The sequence below is a fragment of the Heteronotia binoei genome, chromosome 2 (assembly GCF_032191835.1).
Source record: "Heteronotia binoei isolate CCM8104 ecotype False Entrance Well chromosome 2, APGP_CSIRO_Hbin_v1, whole genome shotgun sequence".
In the NCBI taxonomy this organism is placed as follows: Eukaryota; Metazoa; Chordata; class Lepidosauria; order Squamata; family Gekkonidae; genus Heteronotia; species Heteronotia binoei.
This window is the reverse complement of record NC_083224.1, coordinates 32458872-32480768: the sequence shown is the minus strand read 5'-3', so window position 1 is coordinate 32480768 and position 21897 is coordinate 32458872. Positions and strand designations below refer to the sequence as shown.

The 21897-nt window shown below is 47.4% G+C and overlaps 1 protein-coding gene across 1 annotated transcript in view; it reads right to left on the bottom strand.

The window, feature by feature from the left end:
* Window positions 1–19162, bottom strand: part of LOC132567286 (formin-F-like) — a 102332-nt gene extending 83170 nt beyond the window's left edge. The window contains exons 1-2 of the mRNA XM_060232971.1: window positions 19142–19162; window positions 17914–18045 (exon numbers count right to left, since the gene is read on the bottom strand). Coding sequence (XP_060088954.1) covers window positions 17914–18045; window positions 19142–19162 — 153 coding nt within the window. The remainder of the gene's footprint in view (window positions 1–17913; window positions 18046–19141) is intronic.
* Between the last annotated feature and the right edge of the window lie 2735 nt (window positions 19163–21897).

The following is a 21897-nucleotide window of genomic DNA, read 5'->3' as shown; positions in this document are numbered from 1 at the left end:
CAGTGGGAACTCATTTGCATATTAGGCCACACCTCATGACACCAAGCCAGCCAGAATTGCATTCCTTTGTGTTCCTGCTCAAAAAAGCCCTGGGTTTTATAAAAACGTGAGCACTTACATTGGGTCAGACTATTGTTCTGTTATGGTCAGCATTATCTACTCTGACTAGCAGCAACTCTCCAGGGTCTCAGGTGGAGGTCTTTCTCTACACCTACTTCCTGTGCTATTGCTGTTGTTTAACTAAAGATTCTGGGAACTGAACCTTGGACCCTCTGCATGCAAAGCAGATATTCTCCCACAGAGCCATGGCTCCCACATATATAATATACAATAACCAAAACTATTATTATTATCCCCATATTACCAGTCATGGACTGAGAGACACAGCGGGTGCATTCACATTATACTAAATTATGCATTTTGCAACTGGATTTTTGCTATTCTTGCACAGTAAAAACCCAGTTGCAAAATGCATTATTTAGTGCGGTGTGAATGCACCCAGAGAAGACCCAACTTCCCAAGTACAAAAAGGCTGTATATTGCTAATGTCACAGTAGATCTCACCTGTAGGGCATATCTATAATATAGACTACTGGGCTAAGAGTTCCTTTTTAAAAGAAATTCTGAACATTCCAGTAACGTGAGGATTAACCCCTCTTCTTGAGCCTCTTCCATGGCAGCCATTTTGTGGCTGTGCCTTCTTTCCTTCCTCCAAATTCCAAAACTGCCTGCAGCTTCCAACAAGTTCTGTGTAACACAAAACCACTCCTACCTTCCATTGTTCTTGCCCTGACTAGGTTTCCCCCTTTTTTTTTTAGCAGAACATGTGAACAAACTGGCAACTTAAAACAGTCATCCTCTGAGAGCAGCAAGGGTCCTCTAATAGAAGGAAGAGCAGCAAGACTTTATCCTCAGCAGTGGCATGGCCAGTTTCAGAGACCCAAGAGAAAGGGAAGTAAAGGTTTTGCCCCAAAGTCATTCTTAGCAGCAAAGATATATAGATATTTGCATGCATTTGTTAATAAAGCAGGAAGCTTTTGGCGGGAAGAAGGTCCTCTCAGAATCAGTATTATGGTGAACCAGGGCTTTTTTTTAACAGGAACACAAAGGAGTTCTGGCTCAAAAATGGTCTTCAGCAGAGGGGAGGCACTAGGCAGTCATGCGCTCCCAGACCATGTGCTCCATCTTCTCTGCCACCTTCAGCCTCCAACAGGCTTGTGAAGAGAGTGAGTGGTGCAGAGATGCCCACAAGCTTCCCATCCCAGGAGAAGCTGGGCCTGCCACTGCCCACTCTGCCACTCATAGCTCTCTCTCTCTCTCTGACCATTTTTTTTTTTTTGGGGGGGGGGGGGGACAAGATCTCTCACTGAGCTGTGTGAGAATACACATCTATGAAATGAATCTGATGGCACTGTACTGTTCTGTGCCAATATGCGGAAAGTAACCTACTGAATGGGTGATGTCACTTCCAGATACAATGGGAGTGTGGCCTAATATTTAAATAAATTCCTGCTGGGCTTTTTCCGCCAAAAAAGAGCCCTGTGGTGAACCATGCTACTTGGACCAGCAAGTATGCTATAGAGAACATCCTCTGGACGTAACAGTTCATGAAAACAAGAACAAGTATTTCAGATAAACTGGAGTAAACGGTGCTGTGCTTAGGGTCGCAAACTCTGATTGAGAAATTCTTGGAGATTTTGGGGTAGAATCTGGGGTGGGTGGAGTTTGGGGTGGGAAGGCACCTCAGCAGGTAATAATGCCATAGAGTCCTCTTTCCAAAGCAGCCATTTTCTCCAGGGGAACCGATCTCTGTAATCTGTAGATAAGGTTGTCACAATCTCCAGGTGGGGCCTGGAGATCTCCTGGAATTATACTTGGTCTCCAGACAATAGAAATCAATTCCCCAGAAGAAAATGGCTTTTGGGGCAGATGGATTCTATGGCACTGTACCCTGCAGAGGTCCTTCCCCTCCCTAAACTCATAAGAACATAAGAGAAGCCATGTTAGATCAGGCCAATGGCCCATCCAGTCCAACACTCTGTGTCACACAGTGGCAAAAAAATTTTATATATATAACAACCGGGCCACGGCATTCTGCACTAACTGCAACTGCCAGGTTCAGCACAAGGGCAGCCCCACGTAGAGGGCATTACAGTAGTCCAACCTCGAGGTGACCGTTGCATGGATCACCATTGCTAGGTCGTCATGCTCCAGGAAAGGAGCCAAACAAAAGTGATTGTCCTGGCATTAAGCCTTAGGGTTGCCAAGTCCAACTCAAGAAATATCTGGGGACTTTGGAGATGGAGCCAGGAGACATTGGGGTGGAGTCAGGAGCAAGGGTGTGACAAGCACGACTCAACTCCAAAAGGAGTTCTGGCAATCATATTTAGGACTGTGCTCTTTTTAAATGCCTTCCTTCCATAGATGGCAGATAGGGGCACCTTCTTTGGGGGCTCATAGAATTGCCCCCCTGGTCCAATCTTTTAGAAACATGGCGGGTGTTTTGAGGAGAGGCATCAGATGCTATGTTGAAATTTTGGTGCCTCTACCTCAAAAAAAAGCCCCTCTGGAGCCCCAGATACCCATGGATCAATTCTCCATTATACACTATGGGTATAGGGTATAATGGAGTGCCCAGCAGCAATTTCCCTCGCGCCCCCCCCCCCCGACTTTCTGATGACCCTGAAGCGGGGGGAGGGCCTCCAAACCGGGGGATCCCTGCCCCCAAGTGGGGATTGGCAACCCTAGTAAGCCTCTCACTGATGACGACGACGCTTACTTCATAACAAACATATATTATTATCAGGTTGTATTTCCATGCCTATTGCAGCAGCACCCTTGAGAGGACAGAGGTGTGTGCTTCTCCCCAGCAGGCCCAAGTCAGGTTGAATCTGATCGCTTCAGATCTCGGGCCCAATGCCCTGAAGCTGCCCATGAAACAAGCCCGGGTTGTTGCAGGTACTCTTGATGCGTTGAGAGTGCTTGCCACCAGCAGTGTTGAAAGGCCCCATTGCTGCTTTGATGTCGAAAGCTGAGTCCCCCAACTGAGCTAATGGAACGCCTGAGTTAACCCTATACGAACCGGCAAATACCAAGTTCATATGTTAGTTATCCCTATCTCATCTGGAAAGTGAATTAAATCACGGTCGGCGGCTAGAAGGGATCAGATTTGATGGAAGAGCTAGCCGGGGGAAACGAAAGGACAGAAATGAAAGGTAAAGGCAGCAATGCTGCTGTGGAGCACAGTTATCTTTTTTTAATGCTCTGGCTCTTGTGTCTATGACAGCTGCATAATAATCAGGCAAGAGAAGGAGAAACTCTTTCTGCCGTGAAGAGTTAGTATGAGAAAAGCCTGTGTTTAATTCTTGGATCCATTGTGCAGCTGTTAAAGCGGCAAGAGCTTTGCCAAGGGAAATCTGGCAACTTTCCTCCACTTCTAGATTGCTGCCTGTCAAGCTAAAATATATTGGCACAATCGAGTTAAAATTGGTCATGACCAGCTCTCGTTGAAAGCAGCGTAAGTTGTCACTTTTTAAATTTTTCCCCACTGATTTCATTAAGCCTTTTACACTACCAGGTGGTGGGGCTGAGTGGGGCTGAGTGTGTACATACAATTACAGCTTTTGTCATAACTAAGTTTAGTTGCCATTATGAGAAGACAAGGGTCAATGGAAAAGATGGAGGAGGAGTTGGTTTTATACCCCATGCTTCACTTCCCAAAGGAGTCTTGGAGTGACTTAGTATCACCTTCCCTTCCTCTCCGCACAACAGACACCCTTGTGAGGTAGATGGGGCTGAGAGAGTTCTGAGAGAACTGTGACAGACCCAAGGTCACCCAGCCAGTTGCATGTGGAGGAGGAGTGGGGAATCAAACCGAGTTCTCCAGATTAGAGTCCACCGCTCTTAACCACTTAACCACTTCAACAAGTTGAAGGCAACAGGAAAAGAGGAAAACCAAACATGAGAGAGATGGACTCTGTAAAGGAAGCCACAGCCCTCAGCTTGCAAGACCGGAGCAAGGCAGTTCACACTAAAACATTTTGGAAGAGAATTAACACACACAACTTTAGTTGCTTTCTAGTTCATTTAATCTGTTTCAGCCGATAGCCAGCTAAATAGCAGTTCTAATAACAGTTGTTTGTTTGCATTCCCTGGCTTATACCGACTGAATTTCACTGCACAGTGAGGGTGCAAGTAGAAGAGATGCACAAGCAACTAGAGAAATTAGAGAAAAGGTCTTTTACAGATTCATTGGCTAATGCAAACAAGGTACAGGATTTCTCTGAATGAGATTCCCATTTTTTTAAAAAAAGAAAAAGAAAGTTAAAATGGGTATGCACATGCACTTTCCCCCCAATATAAATTGCTGCCCCAGAACTGCTGTTTGCTGTATAGGGGGAAACATACAGGTGCCCAAATGGCAAAAAGCAGCATGGGAGCAACACATTGAAATCAGTATGGGAGGAGTTCTGCTTCCAGTTCAGTGCCAAATGGTTAGGGTTGCCAAGTCCAATTCAAGAAATATCTGGGGACTTTGGGGGTGGAGCCAGGAGACATCGGGGGTGATGCCAGAAGCAAGGGTGTGACAAGCATGACTGACTTCCAAAGGGAGTTCTGATTGTCACATTTAAAGGGACTGCACACCTTTTAAATGCCTTTCCTCAATTGGAAATGAAGGATAGGGGCAGCTTCTTTGGGGGCTCAAAGAATTGGATCCCCTTGTCCAATCATATTTAAACTTGGAGGGCATTTTGAGAAGAGACACTGGATGCTATACTGAAAATCTGGCACCTCTACCTGAAGAAACAGCCCCTTCAGAGCCACAGATACTGGCAGATAAATTCTCCATTATACGCTATGGGAACCGGTCTCCATAGGGAATAATGGAGTGCCCAGCAGATATTTCCCTCCCCCCCCCCCCGCTTTCTGATGACCCTGAAGCAGGGGGAGGGCCTCCAAACCGGGGGATCCCCTGCCCCCAACTGGGGATTGGCAACCCTACAAATGGTACTGTCCTAGGCAGACTCATACCCTCCTAATTTCATTGAAGAACGGGCCAAGAAGAGTGTAAACGGGAGTAGGACAGTTCAGGAACCTTTCTGACTCACACACACTGAAGGTGGTGCTTGTGCTAAGGGACACGACAGGCAGAATTCATCAGAAGTTAAAGTACTTTTTCTAAATTGCCAGAACTGCTGTTGGCATCATAGTCCTGGGCACCTGCCAAAAATGGCTTGCCGTCAAGTGCAGATGTCATGCAGGCCCTCCAGTGGCTGTCTGTGCAGCTGGTATAATTCTGCTTGGACATGCCCAATAAAGAAAGACAGAGGTGGTCCCTCTCAGACAAAGAGACCTCTTCTTTGCTGTGAGTTGTATGTACAGCAGGATACAATTGGCAATGAAAATCTGTTATGCATGTGCCTTAAATTATGTGATTCCTGCCGATTCATTGGAGCCAGGAGAGCAGAGCTTGGGGACTGGAGAACAATGGGTAGTGGGATCCAAATACCTGCCGCCCTACACCAATCACAGACCCCTGCCTGTCTGAATGAACCAATGGCAAGCTAGCATGGGAGATCTAGAGTTGTATATAGGTTTGGCCTGCAGGCCCTTAGTCAGTCTTTGTTGGAAGCAGCCATCACCATGCTGTCCCTAATAAAGAGTTATCACTATGGTCTCGTCTTTGCGATGCTTTAAACCTACTATATCAGGGTGGCCAACGGTAGCTCTCCAGATGTTTTTTGCCTACAACTCCCCTCAGCCCCAGCCATCAGCCATGCTGGCTGGGGCTGATGTGAGTTGTAGGCAAAAAACATCTGGAGAGCTACCATTGGTCACCCCTGCACTATATAGTAGTGGCAAGGAGGATAGGATCCTAGTAGGCGACTAAGCAACCAGCACCACGCCACAGCGACCCAGTTCCACGCATCGCACCACCACCGCTAAAGAAGCGCTACACCAGGACCAAAGATGAGCTAAGACCAAGCTTCCAGCTCCTCCAGTACCCCTGCTTCCGATATGGTCCTGGCGCTCGGGCCCCATGGGCAACTGCCAGAGCTCGATCCCACCCAACCGGAGAGGTGGGAGAGATCGGAGAACAGGCTCAACTTCTACCTCCACTACCACGTGCCATCTGCCACGTGTGGGAAAATGGGACACCTTGCATGGGTGTGTCGATTGAAGTCGCTGCACCCTGGCGGAAAACTGCAACAGAAAGATGGCCACTGCCACGAGGTTGCATTTTTGGAGGACATCCAGGCACTCACCACAGCGAGGGACCAGGTATGCCAGCTCCCCATGCCCTCCTTGGGCAAGTACAAGGTGACTGTGCTCACAGGCAGGCCCTGCCAGATGGAGGTTGATTCTAGGGCGAGCCAAAGGTTAATATCGGCCCAGACATTCAGGGAACTGTGTGTCCAGGAAGGGAAGCTCAGTTGAGCCCATCCCCCTTCGTAGTCTGGAACTTTCAGAAGAGGGAGGTCGGAGTACGGGAAATAGGAATGTCCATGTCAAATACGGCCAGTTTTCCCACTTGTTTCCCCTGATAGTAGTCAAGGGGGACCTGTACAGTCTACTGGGGCAGTCCTGGTTCAGAGGGTGTGCGAGGAATTCCCCGCCATTTTCTACAGCAACCTGGGTACATACGTGGGAGAACCAGTGACCCTGCAACTAGATCCCAATGTGCAGCCTATCAGGCTGAAGGTCCAGTGGGTGCCCCTGACATTAAAGCCCAAGATAGAGGAGGAGTTGGACCGCCTCGTGGCTCAAGGGGTACTGGAGCCGGTGGCGAACGTCAAATGGGAAACCCCCATAGTCACCCCAGTAAAGCCCAATGGCAGCGTGCACGTTTTGTGCAGATTACAAATGTACAATCAACAAGGCTCTGCAAGGCCATGTGTGAGGGATCAGGTCAGAGCCTACTTGGGAGGGCGACTTTAAATTTCTCCCCAGTCACCTTCCCTCAGTCCCTCAGTCACACTCACAGAAATTCTGTCAGAACTCTCAAAAATTGGCACCAGACAGTTTTAAAGTCAAAACCCACAAAAATATTTATTAGATAACATAAGGCAAGGGAGAGGGATCACAAATAATATTGATTATAACTAATCAATAACAAAGAATCAGTTGGCAGGCAGATGGATGGCAGAATTATCAAACAGCACTTCACAGAGATTGGGCAGGCTGAGGTAAAATGTAACAATAACTTTGACAGAAGATCTTTAACATAACAAACAGGCAGGCTTCAGAATCCTACTAGATTCTACTTCAGGCAGGATGTGCCTTCTGGGCACTCAGAATGCTCTACAGCTCAGTTGTTTAGCCCTGGCTTTGACTTTTTAAAATCATAAAAATAACAAACTGACTCACTCCTCACACACACAGAGAACTTCTGACTGGTGTCAGCTCATTCTCCCTCACAGACACACTACTAGCTATTTTCCAGGACTCACATCCCACACTGGATGTGTCTCAGCCCTCCAGCTAGTCTTCTGGTCTGAGTTTTGGGTACCCTACTGACCACCAGAATCCAGTCCTCCCTTTTTATGTGTTGGTGTGAACTCAGTTTAGACACAGGAGATTGCCTGGTTGTGCTGGCAAAATCTCTCTCAGAGAGTTTCAAACTGCCTTAAAACTCTCTCTTTCAGACAGAGGCTATACACAGCCCTGTCTCCCACAAGGAGCCTAGCCTCACTGGCTGATCACAGCCCCTTGTCCAGTTGCCTTTACAACTGACCAGCCTAAGACTCAAATCCTGAGGTGTTCCACTGCTAAGCATGGATGCAGGCCTGAGTCTCCAGGGTACTGGGGGCCTTAATGTATGTGGTCACTTCAGAAGAGGGATTCACAATGAGGTGACACATAGACCAGTTACGGCCCCGCGAGGCACCAGAGGGCAGAACAGCAAGCCCCGGTGACCCGCCGACCAACAGAGGCGGAGATGGAAGAAGCAACTGCCCCGGCGACCACAGCTCAATGAACACCCGAGCCGCAAGGTGAATCGGAACATCCGGCCGGAACCGAGAATTAGGAAGACCCTGAACCACTGGCCGTGGCGCCAATGCCACCCGGGCCCCAGCATGCAGCACCCAAGGCTGCGACCTCCCCACCGGAGGCTCCAGAGCTCAGGCGGTCAACACGCAAGCGCCGCAAGCGAGCATACCTACAGGACTATGTGCAGTAGGGCTTGCGAACTTAGAGGAGAGGGATGTTATGTATGTGCCTTAAATTATGTGATTCCTGCCAGCTCATTGGAGCCAGGAGAGCAGAGCTTGGGGACTGGAGAACAATGGGTAGTGGGATCCAAATACCTGCCATCCTACACCAATCACAGACCCCTGCCTGTTTGAATGAACCAATGGCAAGCTAGCGCAGGAGATTAGAGTTGTATATAGGGTTGGCCCGCAGGCCCTTAGTCAGTTTTTGTTGGAAGCAGCCATCACTACGCTGCCCCTAATAAAGAACTGTTATCACTATGGTCTCGTTTCTGCGATGCTTTAAACCTACTATATAATAAAATTGCAGGCCGGAGCATTGACGGTCTCACTCCAGTACCCAGTATTGATTTCTAATCATCATGCAAGACTATATAGCAAGTGGTTGAAAGGCAGGGCGGGGGGGGGGGGATTCGCTCTTGACCAGCTGATGGAGCAGAATTGCTAAACCTATAAACAGGTGGCTTCCTGAGCTAATTATTAAAGACTTCCAAGTTTCAGCAGGAAGGGAGGCAGAGCTGCAAACGAAGGGGATAGCAAAAGGGTTAAAAAGATAACATAAGAGAAACCATGTTGGATCAGACCAATGGACCATCCAGTCCAACACTCTGTGTCACACAGTGGTCAAAAAAACCAAGTGCCATCAGGAGGTCCACCAGTGGGGCCAGGACACTAGAAGCCCTCCCACTGTGCCCCCTCCCCCAAGCACCAAGAATACAGAACATCACTGCACCAGACAGAGAGTTGCAGCAATATGCTGTGGCTAATAGCCACTGATGGACCTCCGCTCCATATGTTTATCCAGTCCCCTCTTGAAACTGTCTATGCTGGCAGCCGTCACCACCTCCTGTGTCAGTGAATTCCAACAAAATGCAAACAAAAGGAGAGTTAGATGAGTATTTTATACATATTTTATGCAGATTCCAAATACAGAGAATGTCAGCAATCACTTATGAAGGATGACAGTATTAAGTTCACACACGTCTAAAATTTCTTTGTTTAGAACGATTCTATGCCACCTCTCCAGGTTACATGCCAGAGGTGGTTCATAAAATAAAGCTCAATACACAACATAAAATTAAAAGCAGGTAATTAAAATCCAGGGAGGGAAGGCAGCAGGGTATAGCCTAATCTCAACAGGTCTCAAAAGCTAAGCAGGGTCAGAGCTTGGAAGGGAGACCACCAAGGAAGGCTCTGCAGAGGCAGGCAACAGCAAACCACCTCTGCTTAATCACTTGCCTCAAAAGCCTCTTGCTGGGGTTGCTGAAAGTGGGCTGCGACATGACTGCACTTTATACATAACACACAATTAAAACCCAGCATTTAAAAAGCCCAGCTGGAGAACACTGAACAGCACAAAGTGAATTTGACAGTTTTCAGTCTAAAATCACACTATAAAAAAGGATAAGAGAAAAGTCCCCATCATTAAAAGCCTGGCACCACAGCAGTGTTTTGGCCTGGTGCCTAAAAGAGAGAAGCACTGGTGTCAGGCAAGCCTCAAGGGGAAGGGTGTTCTGTAGGCAAGGTGCCACACTGAGCTCAGCTGTGACAGCAGAGGTACAGAGAAAAGAGAAGAAAAAGAAATTGGATGTATACCCCGCCCTTCACTACCCAAAGGAGTCTCTGAGCGGCTTACAATCTCCTTTCCCTTCCCCTCCCTTTTACAGACACTCTGTGAGGTAGGTGGGGCTGAGAGAGCTCTCCCAGAACTGCTCTTGAGCAGAACAGCTTTGAGAGAACTTTAACTGACTCGAGGTCACATCAGCAGGTGTATGCAGAGGAGTGGAGAATCAAACTAGGGGTGTGCATTCAGTTCGGCCGAACCGAACAGACCGCCAATCACCCCCTGATTCGGAAATATACGGTGCTGTATACTTCCGAATCCAATTTGCAGGCATTATGCGGGAGCCATATACGGCTTCCATATACTTCCAAATCAATATTCGGAAGTGTTCAGAAGTCGATTTAAAAGGAGGGAAAGGAGGTTTTACAGCCTCGGGGAAGCTGCTTGCCTGCTTTCCCACCTTTGGAAGCCTTTTCCCACCTCTTCCATAGCCTCCCTGGGATCAGGGAGGGAGGGGGAGGGGGAGAGGAGCCCCAGCAGCCAATCCAAAGCATGCATTTGCACAATGCATTGCAAATGTATGCTTTGCAGGGCTGTTGTATAGCTGATGGCTGGGCTAATCCCCCAGCCATCAGCAACATTGTTGTTCTTTTGTTTACTTGGGTATCCAAGTAAACACTGTTCTCTGGCCAATCACAGAGCAGTGGTGTTTTTTGAAACTGCTCTGTGTAGGGCCAGAGAACCCTTTTAAGGAGTCTGCCTGGCTGCACTCCATTCCATTGCTGCTGTGTTGGTGAGAGAGAGATTGTGTTGCGCTGGCCCTTGGCTTCAGCTGCTGCTGCTCTCTCTCAGCCTTGTGTGGCCTGCCTGGAGAAGACATCTAAGGTAAGACAGTTCTTTTTATTTTAGTTAGAATAAAATAAAAGGACTTTTTAAGACTCAGAGTCCCTTTACTTATCCAGATTTGGGTGGGTAGCTTATTTGGGGTTAGGGTTAGGCGGTTATGCTGGGGGTGGGTTAGGGTTAGGGCCACTAAATAGGCTGCTCCACTAATAAGGGTGTTTTTAGGGATTGTTTTTTGAAATTAAAAAAAATAATCCAGTTTAGGGCTTTATATTCCTTCAAAATTCAACTAGGTCAGATAGGGGCAATTTAAAAAGATTTTAGGTTTCTCTTAAAAGGCAGCGTGACTACTAGGCCACATCAGGCTCCCTTTTAAGGAGACTAGGGTTGCAGTGCATATTGCTTTCAGCCACTGAAAGCCAGTGCATCCTTAGATTTCTATAGGGTTAACCACAGCTTCTCTCTATTCATAGGGGACACCTGATTTCTAGTTTGCAAGGAAATCCTGTTTGTCCCAGGATCTAGTTAGGAGAAGTTTAACTAGGAGGATATAACATATTGCTTTCAGCCACTGAAAACTGGTGCATCCTTAGATTTCTATAGGGTTAACCAAAGCTTCTCTCTGGTCATAGGGGACACCTGATTTCTAGTTTGCAAGGAAATCCGGTTTGTCCCAGGATCTAGTTAGGAGACGTTTAGCCTTTTAAAAGCTATAGCCAGGTAGAGGCAGGATCACCTAGTCTCCTAAGCTTTACCAGACTGGCACTGAGCAGGGGTCTGCTGCTCGGGCAGTCTCTCCTCCAACTGATGTCGCTCGACCTCAGCAGCCGGAGGAGGTGCAGCAAGAGCAGTCCTCCTTGGAGATGAGCTTTGGAAACAGTTTTCTTTCTAAAACAATCACCCCAAGGAGGGTGCAGAGTGTCGTGCAGGAGCTGGAGGAGAAGCTGGTTGAGGAGAACCAGCCCCCTTCTTCAGTTCCTTCGGGCACCAGCAGTCCTTCAGGGGATGGCCAGGAAGGGAGGCCACATGGCATGGAGGGGAAAGAGATGGAAACACACAAGGTGCCTCCATCTCTGCCCACTTCTCCCCAGCGGCCAGCCCCTCCTGCCGCCCCGAGACATGATGTGTCTGCCCTGAGCACCTCACAGGAAGTGGCTCTGGACACCCAGGATGCTGGTCAGCTTGGGCATCCGTACACCTCCGAAGTCTGGAAGCATTTCTGACTTAAGGAGTATCCACGCTATGCGCAGTGCCAGTTGTGCAGGGCCAGGATCAGTCGTGGGTGGGACCCTGCCCACCTGACTCCAGGGGGGATGAGGAACCACCTGCGGAAGCACCACCAGGCAGTGCTTCTTAAGGGGAAGAAGCAGGCTGGTGCTGGGGTGCCCAAGCGGCCAACACCACCCAGCCAGGAAGTCCGTCCCGCCACGACTACCTCTAGACCTCTCCAGGAGAGTTCCGTGGCAGAGCAGGGACGCCAGGCATCTCTACCTGAGATGTTTGGTAGGGGTGGCAAGAGGGGGGAATCAGGTACGGAATGAGGATGATCGCCTGGAACCTTGCCAGATCAGTTGCCCATGGGCTTCCATTTTCAGTGGTCGAGAATCCTGGGGTGCCAGGGTTGCTCGAGTACCTGGTGCCCTGGTACAGAGTTCCTGCTAGAAACACCATTAGCAGGACCATTGTCCCATCCTTTTTCAGGCTGACCAGATCTGTGGTGAAGGAGCTTTTGTCCTGTGCTGCCCGGGGGACTGTTCATTTCACCTCAGATATCTGGAGCTCCCAACATGCATTCGAAGGGTATCTCTCCCTGACTGCACATTGGTGGCAACCCAGTGAGCTGCAGGGTGAGGGTGACAGTAGCGGCAGGCAGGGTCAGGGCCGCCAGGCCAGCTATCACTGGGCCTTGCTGCACACCAAAGCAGTCGACGCACCACACATGGCGGACACTCTCGGAGCCATCCTCTTACGACAGTTAGAGGGCTGGGTGGCAGGGACATCTCCACGGGCTTCGTGACTGATGGTAGCTCCAACATCAAGGCGGTGGTCCAGCATCAGGGCCTAAAACACCTTCCTTGCATGGCCCACCTCCACCTGGTGGTTAAGGACGCATTGGACCAGAAAAAAAGCCAGGATCATCGGTATCTTGACACAACCCATGAGTACCAACTTCTGCTGTAGAAATGTCGGCACATCACGGGCCACTTCTCACACAGCAATACGGACTCATACCTGCTGCGTGAGAAACAGACAATGACAGGCGACCATGTTAGACCCGCGCCTTAACGGTACGATCGGCAAGCGGGCCAACGAGCTCGATCGCTGGTGAGACGAGCTCTCTCAGAAGGTCGAGCGCTGCAGAGTCAGGGCGGGCCCAGTGCCAGTAGCTGAGGAGGAGGGGGGTGGAAGCAGCTCATCTGCCACTTCCACTGCTGTTCATTCCCAACTTCCCCAGCTAGGCAGTGTTTCCCACCAGACTCACGCCAAGAAGAGTGCCAAGATGACACTCATCGAGCGGCTCCTTGGCCCCTCTGGGAGCAGTAGGCCCCTGAGAGCAGAGACGGGTGCTGTGATGGTGAGGGACTATCTTTTGGAGCCCAACGAGTCGCAGGAAATGTCTCCTTTGAACTACTGGACCGCGAAGGAGGCAGTCTGGCCGGCCCTCTCTGCTGTGGCCCAGGCATTCCTTTCATGCATACCGACGAGCATGCAGAGCGAGCATGTCTTTTCACATATGGGCAACATTGTCTGCCCACATCGCAGTCACCTGCAACCCTGGACAGTTGAGCAGCTGGTCTTCCTGAAGGTCAATTTGCCTCTGTTCAGCTCTCCAAATGTAGACTTTGAGAGTGAATGAAGTGAGCACCTACTTCTGCCTGCTTCCTCTCTTGGTCCGCGCTTGGAAGGTGGTTGTAAAACGCTCTCCCACTAAACGTAGACTAGAGTCCAAAGACAGCCCAAAAACTCACTCACAAACTGTTTGGCAGTGCACCACCCACCCCTCATCCATCCCAAAACAAAACATTAATGCTGATTTAAATGCTGATGAATGATTTAAAATTAAAATTTAAATGAATGATTTAAAATTAAAAGCGATCCAAATTTCCCCAGCCCACAGATCCAAATTTTCCCAGTTCCCATCCACACATGTCTAATAATACTGAAAGGGCCATTGCAGCCCCCACTGTAACCGACAGCACCCATAGGCCCAGCCAAGATAACCCAGTTTTTTTTTCAGGGGCAGGAGGAAAGAAGAGGGATGTGCCAGTGATGATGACAGGCAGCCAGCAGCCATACCTAGGCTGAGATCCCTCTAATGGGGCAGTGATAGCAGGTGCGTTGCTGCTGAGCTGAGAGAGAAGGAATGGTTCCCTTCCTCTCACAATCTGAGGCCCTCCCAGTGATCTTCTTCATCTGGGGTGCAACTCTGGCTCGCCTCCTCGTGGTGCACCCTGATGCCAAAGAACCTGGACCAGCCAACCATCCATCGCTCAAGGTAAGTCTAAATGCTTCTTGCTTTGTGTCAGATACAGAATGATATGGAGCTAGGTGTGGTCCACTGCTTCTCTTGTTTGAGAGTTGTGTTGTTTGGGGCGGGGCTGGAGAGCTGGCATCTGTAGATTGTGTGTTCCGTGGCAGGGAAGTTGGCATCTGGGTGAGAGACCCAGAACCGGCATGGTTGGTGTGCTTCGCCAGCTCTCCCCATGTTGTTTGGGGCAGAGCTGGAGAGCCGGCATCTGTAGATTGTGTGTTCTGTGGCAGAGAAGCTAGCATCTGGGTGAGAGACCCAGAACCAGCATGCTTGGAGTGCTTGGCCAGCTCTCCCCGTGTTGTTTGGGGCAGGGCTGGAGAGCTGGCACCTGGTTTCCTGCAGCCAGGTCTGCAGAGCAGACCTTGAGCAGATTGTATCTTGTGTGAAACTGAAGTTGGCAACTAGGTTTATATTGGTGCCAGAGTACATAGGTTTATATTGGCGCCAGGGTAGATAGATTTAGAGCATTGGGGTTCTATAGAGATTCTCTGATCTGAAGTTAGGTTTGGTTTTGGTGCCCCAGGAATTGGACCCCTGGTCCAATTTTTTTGGGCCTTGTGTGGGACAGTGCCCTGAAGCTGCACAGCAGTTTTGGGGACTCTCCCCAAAAAACCCCGCTCCCCAGAGCCACTTTTCCCACAATAATTACAGTGGGGGAAGTGGCTAATTGATTTTTTCTCACCTTTGGGAACAGTGTTACTTTTGGGGTGCCCGCAGATGGGTGCAGTCTTTTTGGGCCATGGGGGATTGCATGTGGGGGAGTCCCTGAAGCTGCCTTGCACTTTCCCTAAAACCCCCTTCTGGCCAGAGCCACTTTTCCCACAGCAATTATAGTGGAGGAAGTGGCTAATTGGGCTTTCCCCAGCATTGGTAGCAATGGACCTTTTGGAGAGCCCATAGACAGGGACCCCCTGGCCCAATCTTTTTGGGACTTGGGGGGTTTGTAAGGGAGAGTCCCCTGCAGGTTCCCCACAATTTTGGGGGCTCTCCCTCAAACCCTCTCCCCTCCAGGCAGCTTCCAATACACCCTATTTTGCCATTGATTTCAATAGCCCATAGGGTATAATGGGGCTGTATATTCAGAAATAGCCATATATCTCCCATATATACAGCTATTCTGAATACCGGTATTCAGAAATATGCGGTATTCTGAATATTTTGGCCCCGTATATTTCCAAATCCAAATAATTTTGAATATTTTTTTTTTGCACACCCTAAATCAAACCTAGTTCTCCCAGATAAGTGTCCACACACTTAACTGCTACACCAAACTGGGTCTCAGAGCAGGGCTTGCAGGGAAGGTCTTAACAGAGAGGATGGACAGAATCAGAGGAGGTGGTTCTTCAAGATACACTGGTAAGTCAGCAGATGTGGACGCCAGCACCTCCCTACAAGACCCATGGTGGGGTTTATTGTTTCTGAGCCACAGTGCAGCACGAAGCTTTCATGTGTACCCTAACATAAGAATGAAGCAGTGTTCTTTGAATGGAAATGGTCATTTTTCATACTTCTCAGGCAATTTACTGCCATGCCCACTGATATGGGAGAAACTCATATGGTTACAGGAATATATAGTTTTAAAGGGGGAATAAATCACAAGAATAAACAGCTTTGAAAGGGAATTCAATAGATTCATGGATGATATGTTCAGAGCTTTTTTTCTGGGGGAACATGGTGGAACAGAGTTCCAGAACCTCTTTTGTGGAAACAAAATTCTCAAAACATGTTTAAAAGTTCATGAGGGGAACCTGTGTGTTTCTCCTTCATTTCCTTCTTTTCTTGCACCTCTTTGTCCAGAAAAAAAGCCCTGGATATGTTCATCAATGACTATAGGAAACTTCCACATTCAGAGGCACTAAACATCTGAATCCCAGTGCCAGAAGGCAACATCAGAGGAAGGCCTCAGCCTCTATGCCCTGTTGTTAGCTTTCCAGAGGAACTGGTTGGCCACTGTGTGAGACAGGATGCTGCACTAGATGGACCATTGGTCTGATCCAGCAGGGCTATGTGCCTCTCAGCACACAGCAAACTAACACATTTGTAAAGAATGGACTCCCTGTCGTGCTAGTTCTATATTAGCATGGGATTTTTAAAATGGGTAAGCACGTGGTTTCTCCACACCCCACTACATAGAAGTAGTACAGTCCAAGACAGGCTTTGATTCTACTGAATTTGTGAACTTCATACCCTCCAATATTTCATAGATGAAAATATGGACACACTTGTAAGCATTTCAGTCCTCAGACAAAAAAAATCACTGCCCAACATCTACCCACATTACATGTGTTAGAGGGTCTACTCTGCCTGTTGTGTGCCATATTTAATAACTGTGTGCAACACTGGCAGAATAAAACATACTTAGCAGCTTCTTCTTTTTTTGTCACCCAGTCACAGCTGTCTTATGGCAACCCCATAGGTTTTTCAAGGCAAGAGACATTTCCTGACTCTGAGTCCCAGCCCTGGTATTCCTTGGAGATCTCCCATACTTGCCAGGGCTGATCCTGCTTAGCTTTCAAGGTCTAACAAGATCCAGCCAGCCTGGGCTATCCTGATCTGGGCACTTAGCAACTGCAGGGTACAAAATGGCTGCATATTCTATGCCAATTTAGTATCCATGTGTATGCATTTAAATGCATGTGCAGTAGAGACAACTGTAGTCTGTAGCTCTCTTTTTGTGTCCAGAGAGAAGTACATGAGCCAAACTGGAGAGCATTCAAGAATCCTTAATATATTCACCGTGCCTCAAAAAAGATATTGTAGCATTGGAAAAAGTGCAAAAAAGGACAACTTAAATGACTGAACTCATTTGCATATTAGGCCACATCCCCTGGTTAAGGCATTTCTTTCCCTAGGAAGGAATGTTAAAGAGGTTAGGGCTCTTTAACTCGGAGAAATGATGATTGAGGGGGGACATAATAGAGATTTACAAAATTTTGCATGAGACAGAGAAGGTAGAGAAAGAAGTATTTTTCTCCCTTCCTTGCAATACAAGAACTCATGGACATTCAATGAAATTAATTTGCAGTAGGCTTAGAAGAGACAGAAGGAAGTACTTCTTCACCTGAAGACTAATCAACATGTGGAATTCACTGCCACAGGAAGTGATGGCAGCTACAAGCATAGTCAACTTCAAGATGGGATAAGGTAAACTTATTAAGCAAAGGTTCGTGATTAGCTATTATCCACAACATATAAATAAAAAACTATGTCTGGGACAGTGATGCTCTGTATTCTTGGTGTTTGGGGACAACAGTGGGAGGGCTGCTGGTGAACCTTCTGATGGCACCTGTGTGACACAGACTGGACGGGTCACTGGCCAGATCAAACATGGCTTCTCATATGCACTTATGTCACCATAACAAAATTTTATTAAAACAATCCCCAAAAGCAAATACAGGGACCGGGATGGAATTCTAGCAGGAGCTCCTGTGCATATTAGGCCACACACCCCTGATATGGCTAATCCTCTAAGAGCTTACAAGGCTCTTTTTGTAAGCTCTTGGAGGATTGGCTACATTTGGGGGGTGGCCTAATATGCAAAGGAGCTCCTGCTAGAATTCCACCCCTGCAGGGACAAAGATTTATTGGGCAGTTGTTGCTGAATAGGGATTATTGGAGTGTATGAAACTGTCCCTTGGATATCAAAATTTGAGGATTCATCATCATCTGTAGTCTTCCTTGAGGCTAGAGGTTAAACCACATGAATCATCAGGCTTTCTTCCATAACTATTGTGTTTGAAAAGTATCATTCATGACGTTACCTGCAAAATTCGTTTCTGCCACCGATAGTGCTTGTACTTGTAGACAACAAAGTTGAATTGCGAGCCACCATTTGGAAAGTCCTGGGGATCCTGCAAAAGATTAGTGGGCTTGAATAAGTCATTGTGCTCCTTCTGTTCATCTTACTGCAATGCTCCCTTTTGTGTTTCCGTGATTTGCAACACAGCTGCCCTGGGATGAATTGTGACACCTTAATGGATTGATTTTTGGAAGTGTTCAGCATTCACAAATCATAATGATTTGTGAGTAATGAGAGCTTGGAGTGTAAAAGAGGGAGGAAGGGACATATAAGCAAACCAGCCAAGACAGATAAAGGGCACGCCTTTCAGGATGGAGCAGAAAACAAGTAAGTTATTCCATATTCACAAATCAAATCTGCCTGCTTAATCCAATTTATATTTGCAGGCTGAGGGCCTTGGCAAATTTCAAACACTTGCAACGGCTCTCCTAAGAGCCATCTGAGAGCTCTTCCAATTCCATGAGCTGCTGTACCAGCAAATTATTGTTTAGCAGAGCACAGTACAATGACTGTTGAATGTTGGCTATGATACATTTTCCTGTATTGTATTGGAAATGCTAGCTGATCTGGGGAACCCTGAGTTGAGCAGAGCTGTTGAGCACTAACAAGATGGGTATCTGAACACCGATCATCAAATTAATTGTAGCCTTGCTGCACCAGGAGGTTTGGTGGCAAATAGATGGTAAAAGAGTATGGCAAAGTGTTAACTCCACATAGGCAAGAGTTGTCCAAAGGGTTAGAATTTCCCCAGCTGCTATGGTAAAATTATAGACACTGGGGAAATTGCTAGAATGTCCCAGAGGATGCAAAGTCATGTCTGCGTAGAGGGTCGGAGAAAATGACATTATTTCTGGATGATGCTTCAGGAATCCCTACAATCTCTGTGGTTTATACCACAGAGACTTGGGAAATTCCCAGTGCATCACCATCAACACTTTCTACCTCCCCATCTTTTTTTGTTGTACTTCTCAAATTATTATGGGTGGGAGACTGGGGAACGAGGGGGGGTTGCCCACTGAGGGCAGGCAAATGACACACCTAAGAATAAAGGCTCTTTATAAAGAAAGTGTTCCCTTTGGGCAAGCACAATAGATGTAAGGGGGAATGAAAAGGAGCACCCAAAGAAAGAACACAAAACTTTAAGAAAATACATCCTCTTCTTCTGTTGATATGGCTGTGCTGAATCATACCTTGTACCAGAAAGTCTTCATTGGTACACACTGAATCTGACTCCTCTCCACCCCTTTTTCCTCATCACCTCAACCTAATGGATGGGGAAAGTTTTTGTTTTGTACTAACAGTGTTTCTCCACAAACCACAAAGGTGGGAAATCAAAAATTAAATGACAGCAAACCTATAAAAGAATGCATTAGAAATTCTCTCACACAGATTTGGCAACATTATGGAAAGTAGCAGAATGAGACACAGGAGGGAAATAGTGAGAAAAGAGGGAGATCTTTGAATTGATATTTTGAGTGTTTTATTGTTCTATAGAAGCCCCTTTTTGGAGCAACGTGATGGCTTGTGGGTGAAAACCCTTTGCCCTCTGTGCTTTCCCGCTGATCCCTTGGAGTAGTTGTTTGGCATGTGGACAACAGATGGGCACATAATGATCCAGGGGACAGTCTGAGTGGGGGAAACTCTAAGGAGAAAGCCTCCCCAGTGTCCCATAGGAGGAATACAAGAAAAAAATATGGAGAGGTACATAATGTTGATGGTGATGCTCTGGGAATTTCCCATGTCTCTATGGTAAAGACCACAGAGATTGTAGGGATTTCTGAAGCATCATCCAGAAATAATGCCATTCCAAGACCACCATGGCTGCTGTCTACCAATTGGAAAAGATATGTTTTAGAGATCTGCTTGCAAATTCCCCAGCATTTTGTTATTAATTTCCATTTTGTCGAATTGCATCGGGATTGGCTATGGTGAATGCTGATCTCATTCACTTTCTTTATAACCAATTTAACATCCCTTTGTGTTTGGATGTAAGTGTGTGTGTGTGCATGTGTTCTATTATCCATAGGACTGGGATACAGATACAGTGGATACCTATCCCAAGAGGGAGGAAGACATTAAATGCTCAGAGACTATAGTAACAGATGCTCCAAGTATATGGAAGTAGATTGGATTAAAAGGACAGAAGAAGAGAAATTTTGGAAACATCTAAACAAACATGATACATTCCAGTAAATCAGTAACAGATTAAGGAAAGAAGAAGAAAAAGAAGACCAAAGATTTATACCCCACCCTTCTCTCTGAACCAGAGTCTCAGAACGGCTTACAATCTGCTTTACCTTCCCCCCTACAACAGGTAGGTGGGGCTGAGAGAGCTCACACAGAAGCTGCCTTTTCCAGGACAACTTCTGCGAGAGCTATGGTTGACCCAAAGCCATCCCAGCAGCTGCAAGTGGAGAAGTGGGGAACCAAACCCGGTTCTCCCAAATAAGAGTTCACATACTTAACCACTACACCAAACTGGCTCTCAGAAAAGAAGTGATTAACCTTTCAAGAGAAACCTAAATTTTTCAGGAACTGAGCTCTGTATCTTTTTCTATTTCATGGTATGTCTGGGAAAAAGAAATTATAGGTGGTGATAGCTGAAAGGAAAAGCAGGCAACATGTTGAGTATTCAAAACTACTTGTGTGAGAATATATTAAGGATGCTTGAATACTCTCTAGTTTGGCTCATGTACTATTCCCTGGTCACTAAAAATGAGCTGATTTTTCAATGATTTGTTGAACTGTTCGTCAACCCATTTCCAGCAGTTCAGCAGGTTAGTTCCCTGGGCACTGTAACTGCAGCAGGCAATTGTTTAAATAGGCAATTAAATCAGCCACGAATCATATAAATCAATCATAAAGATCATAAGGAGAGGTTCTCTTGACTGTCCCACCAATCAAAGAAACTCATTTGGTGGACACATGATAGAGGGCGTTTTCAGGGACAGCCCCATAATTATGGAACAACTTCCTCAGGGAGGTGCACCCGGCCCCTCATTTTTTGATCTTTAAGAGGCAGTTGAAGACAGATTTATTTAGAATTACATTACTTATTTAATTTTTATTCATTGGTAGTCCTAGTTTATATTTTTAATTTGGAGGTTTATGTGTTTTCAATAATTGTGGTTCTATTTACATTGTAAGCCCCCTGTCAACATAGGCTTCCCAAGCCTCCTGCTCTGCCAGGGGCCCCCCAGAGTAGACCCATCCTCCCCCGCTCTTCAAATATCTGGAAACGGGAGGGGGGGAACCGGCGCGTCTCTTTTCCTGCCTGTCTCCCTGGCAGGCTTCAGCCTCCTCCCTTCCTCTGGGTCACAAAGACCCACCCACTGCCGGCCTGCTATTCGCTCCAGTCTGGCCTCCCTTTGCAAGATGCATGCTGGGACTCGTAGTCCTTTCGTCCTCTTTGGCTGCCGGGTGGCATCTCCTCCTCGGGGAGTCTGGCGGGGGGGGGGGGGAGGGTCATGTGCGTTTCTACCTCGGGAGGCTTCAGTCGCTGATTGAAAGGCTTCCTCTTGGGATGGTGTGTCTGTGTTACTTTGAAGAAGTTGGCAGCAACTTGTGAGTAGAAAGGCCCATCCCCTTCAGAATCACCAGAAATGGGGGGGGGGGGGGAGTCTGCTGAGCACTTCATTATTCCCTATGTGGAGATTCTCATAGGGTATAATGGGAAATTGATCTGGAGGTTTCGGGGGCTCTGGGGGAGCTGTTTTTTGAGGTAGAGGCACCAAATTTTTAGTATAGTATCTAGTGACTCTCCCCAAAGTATCCCCCAAGTTTCAAAAGAATTGGACCAGGGGGTCCAATTCTATGAGCCCCAAAAGAAGGTGCCCCTATCCTTCATTATTTCCTATGGAAGGAAGACATTTAAAAAGGTGTGCGGTCCCTTTAAATGTGAAGGCCAGAACTCCCTTTGGAGTTCAATTATGCTTGTCACACCCTT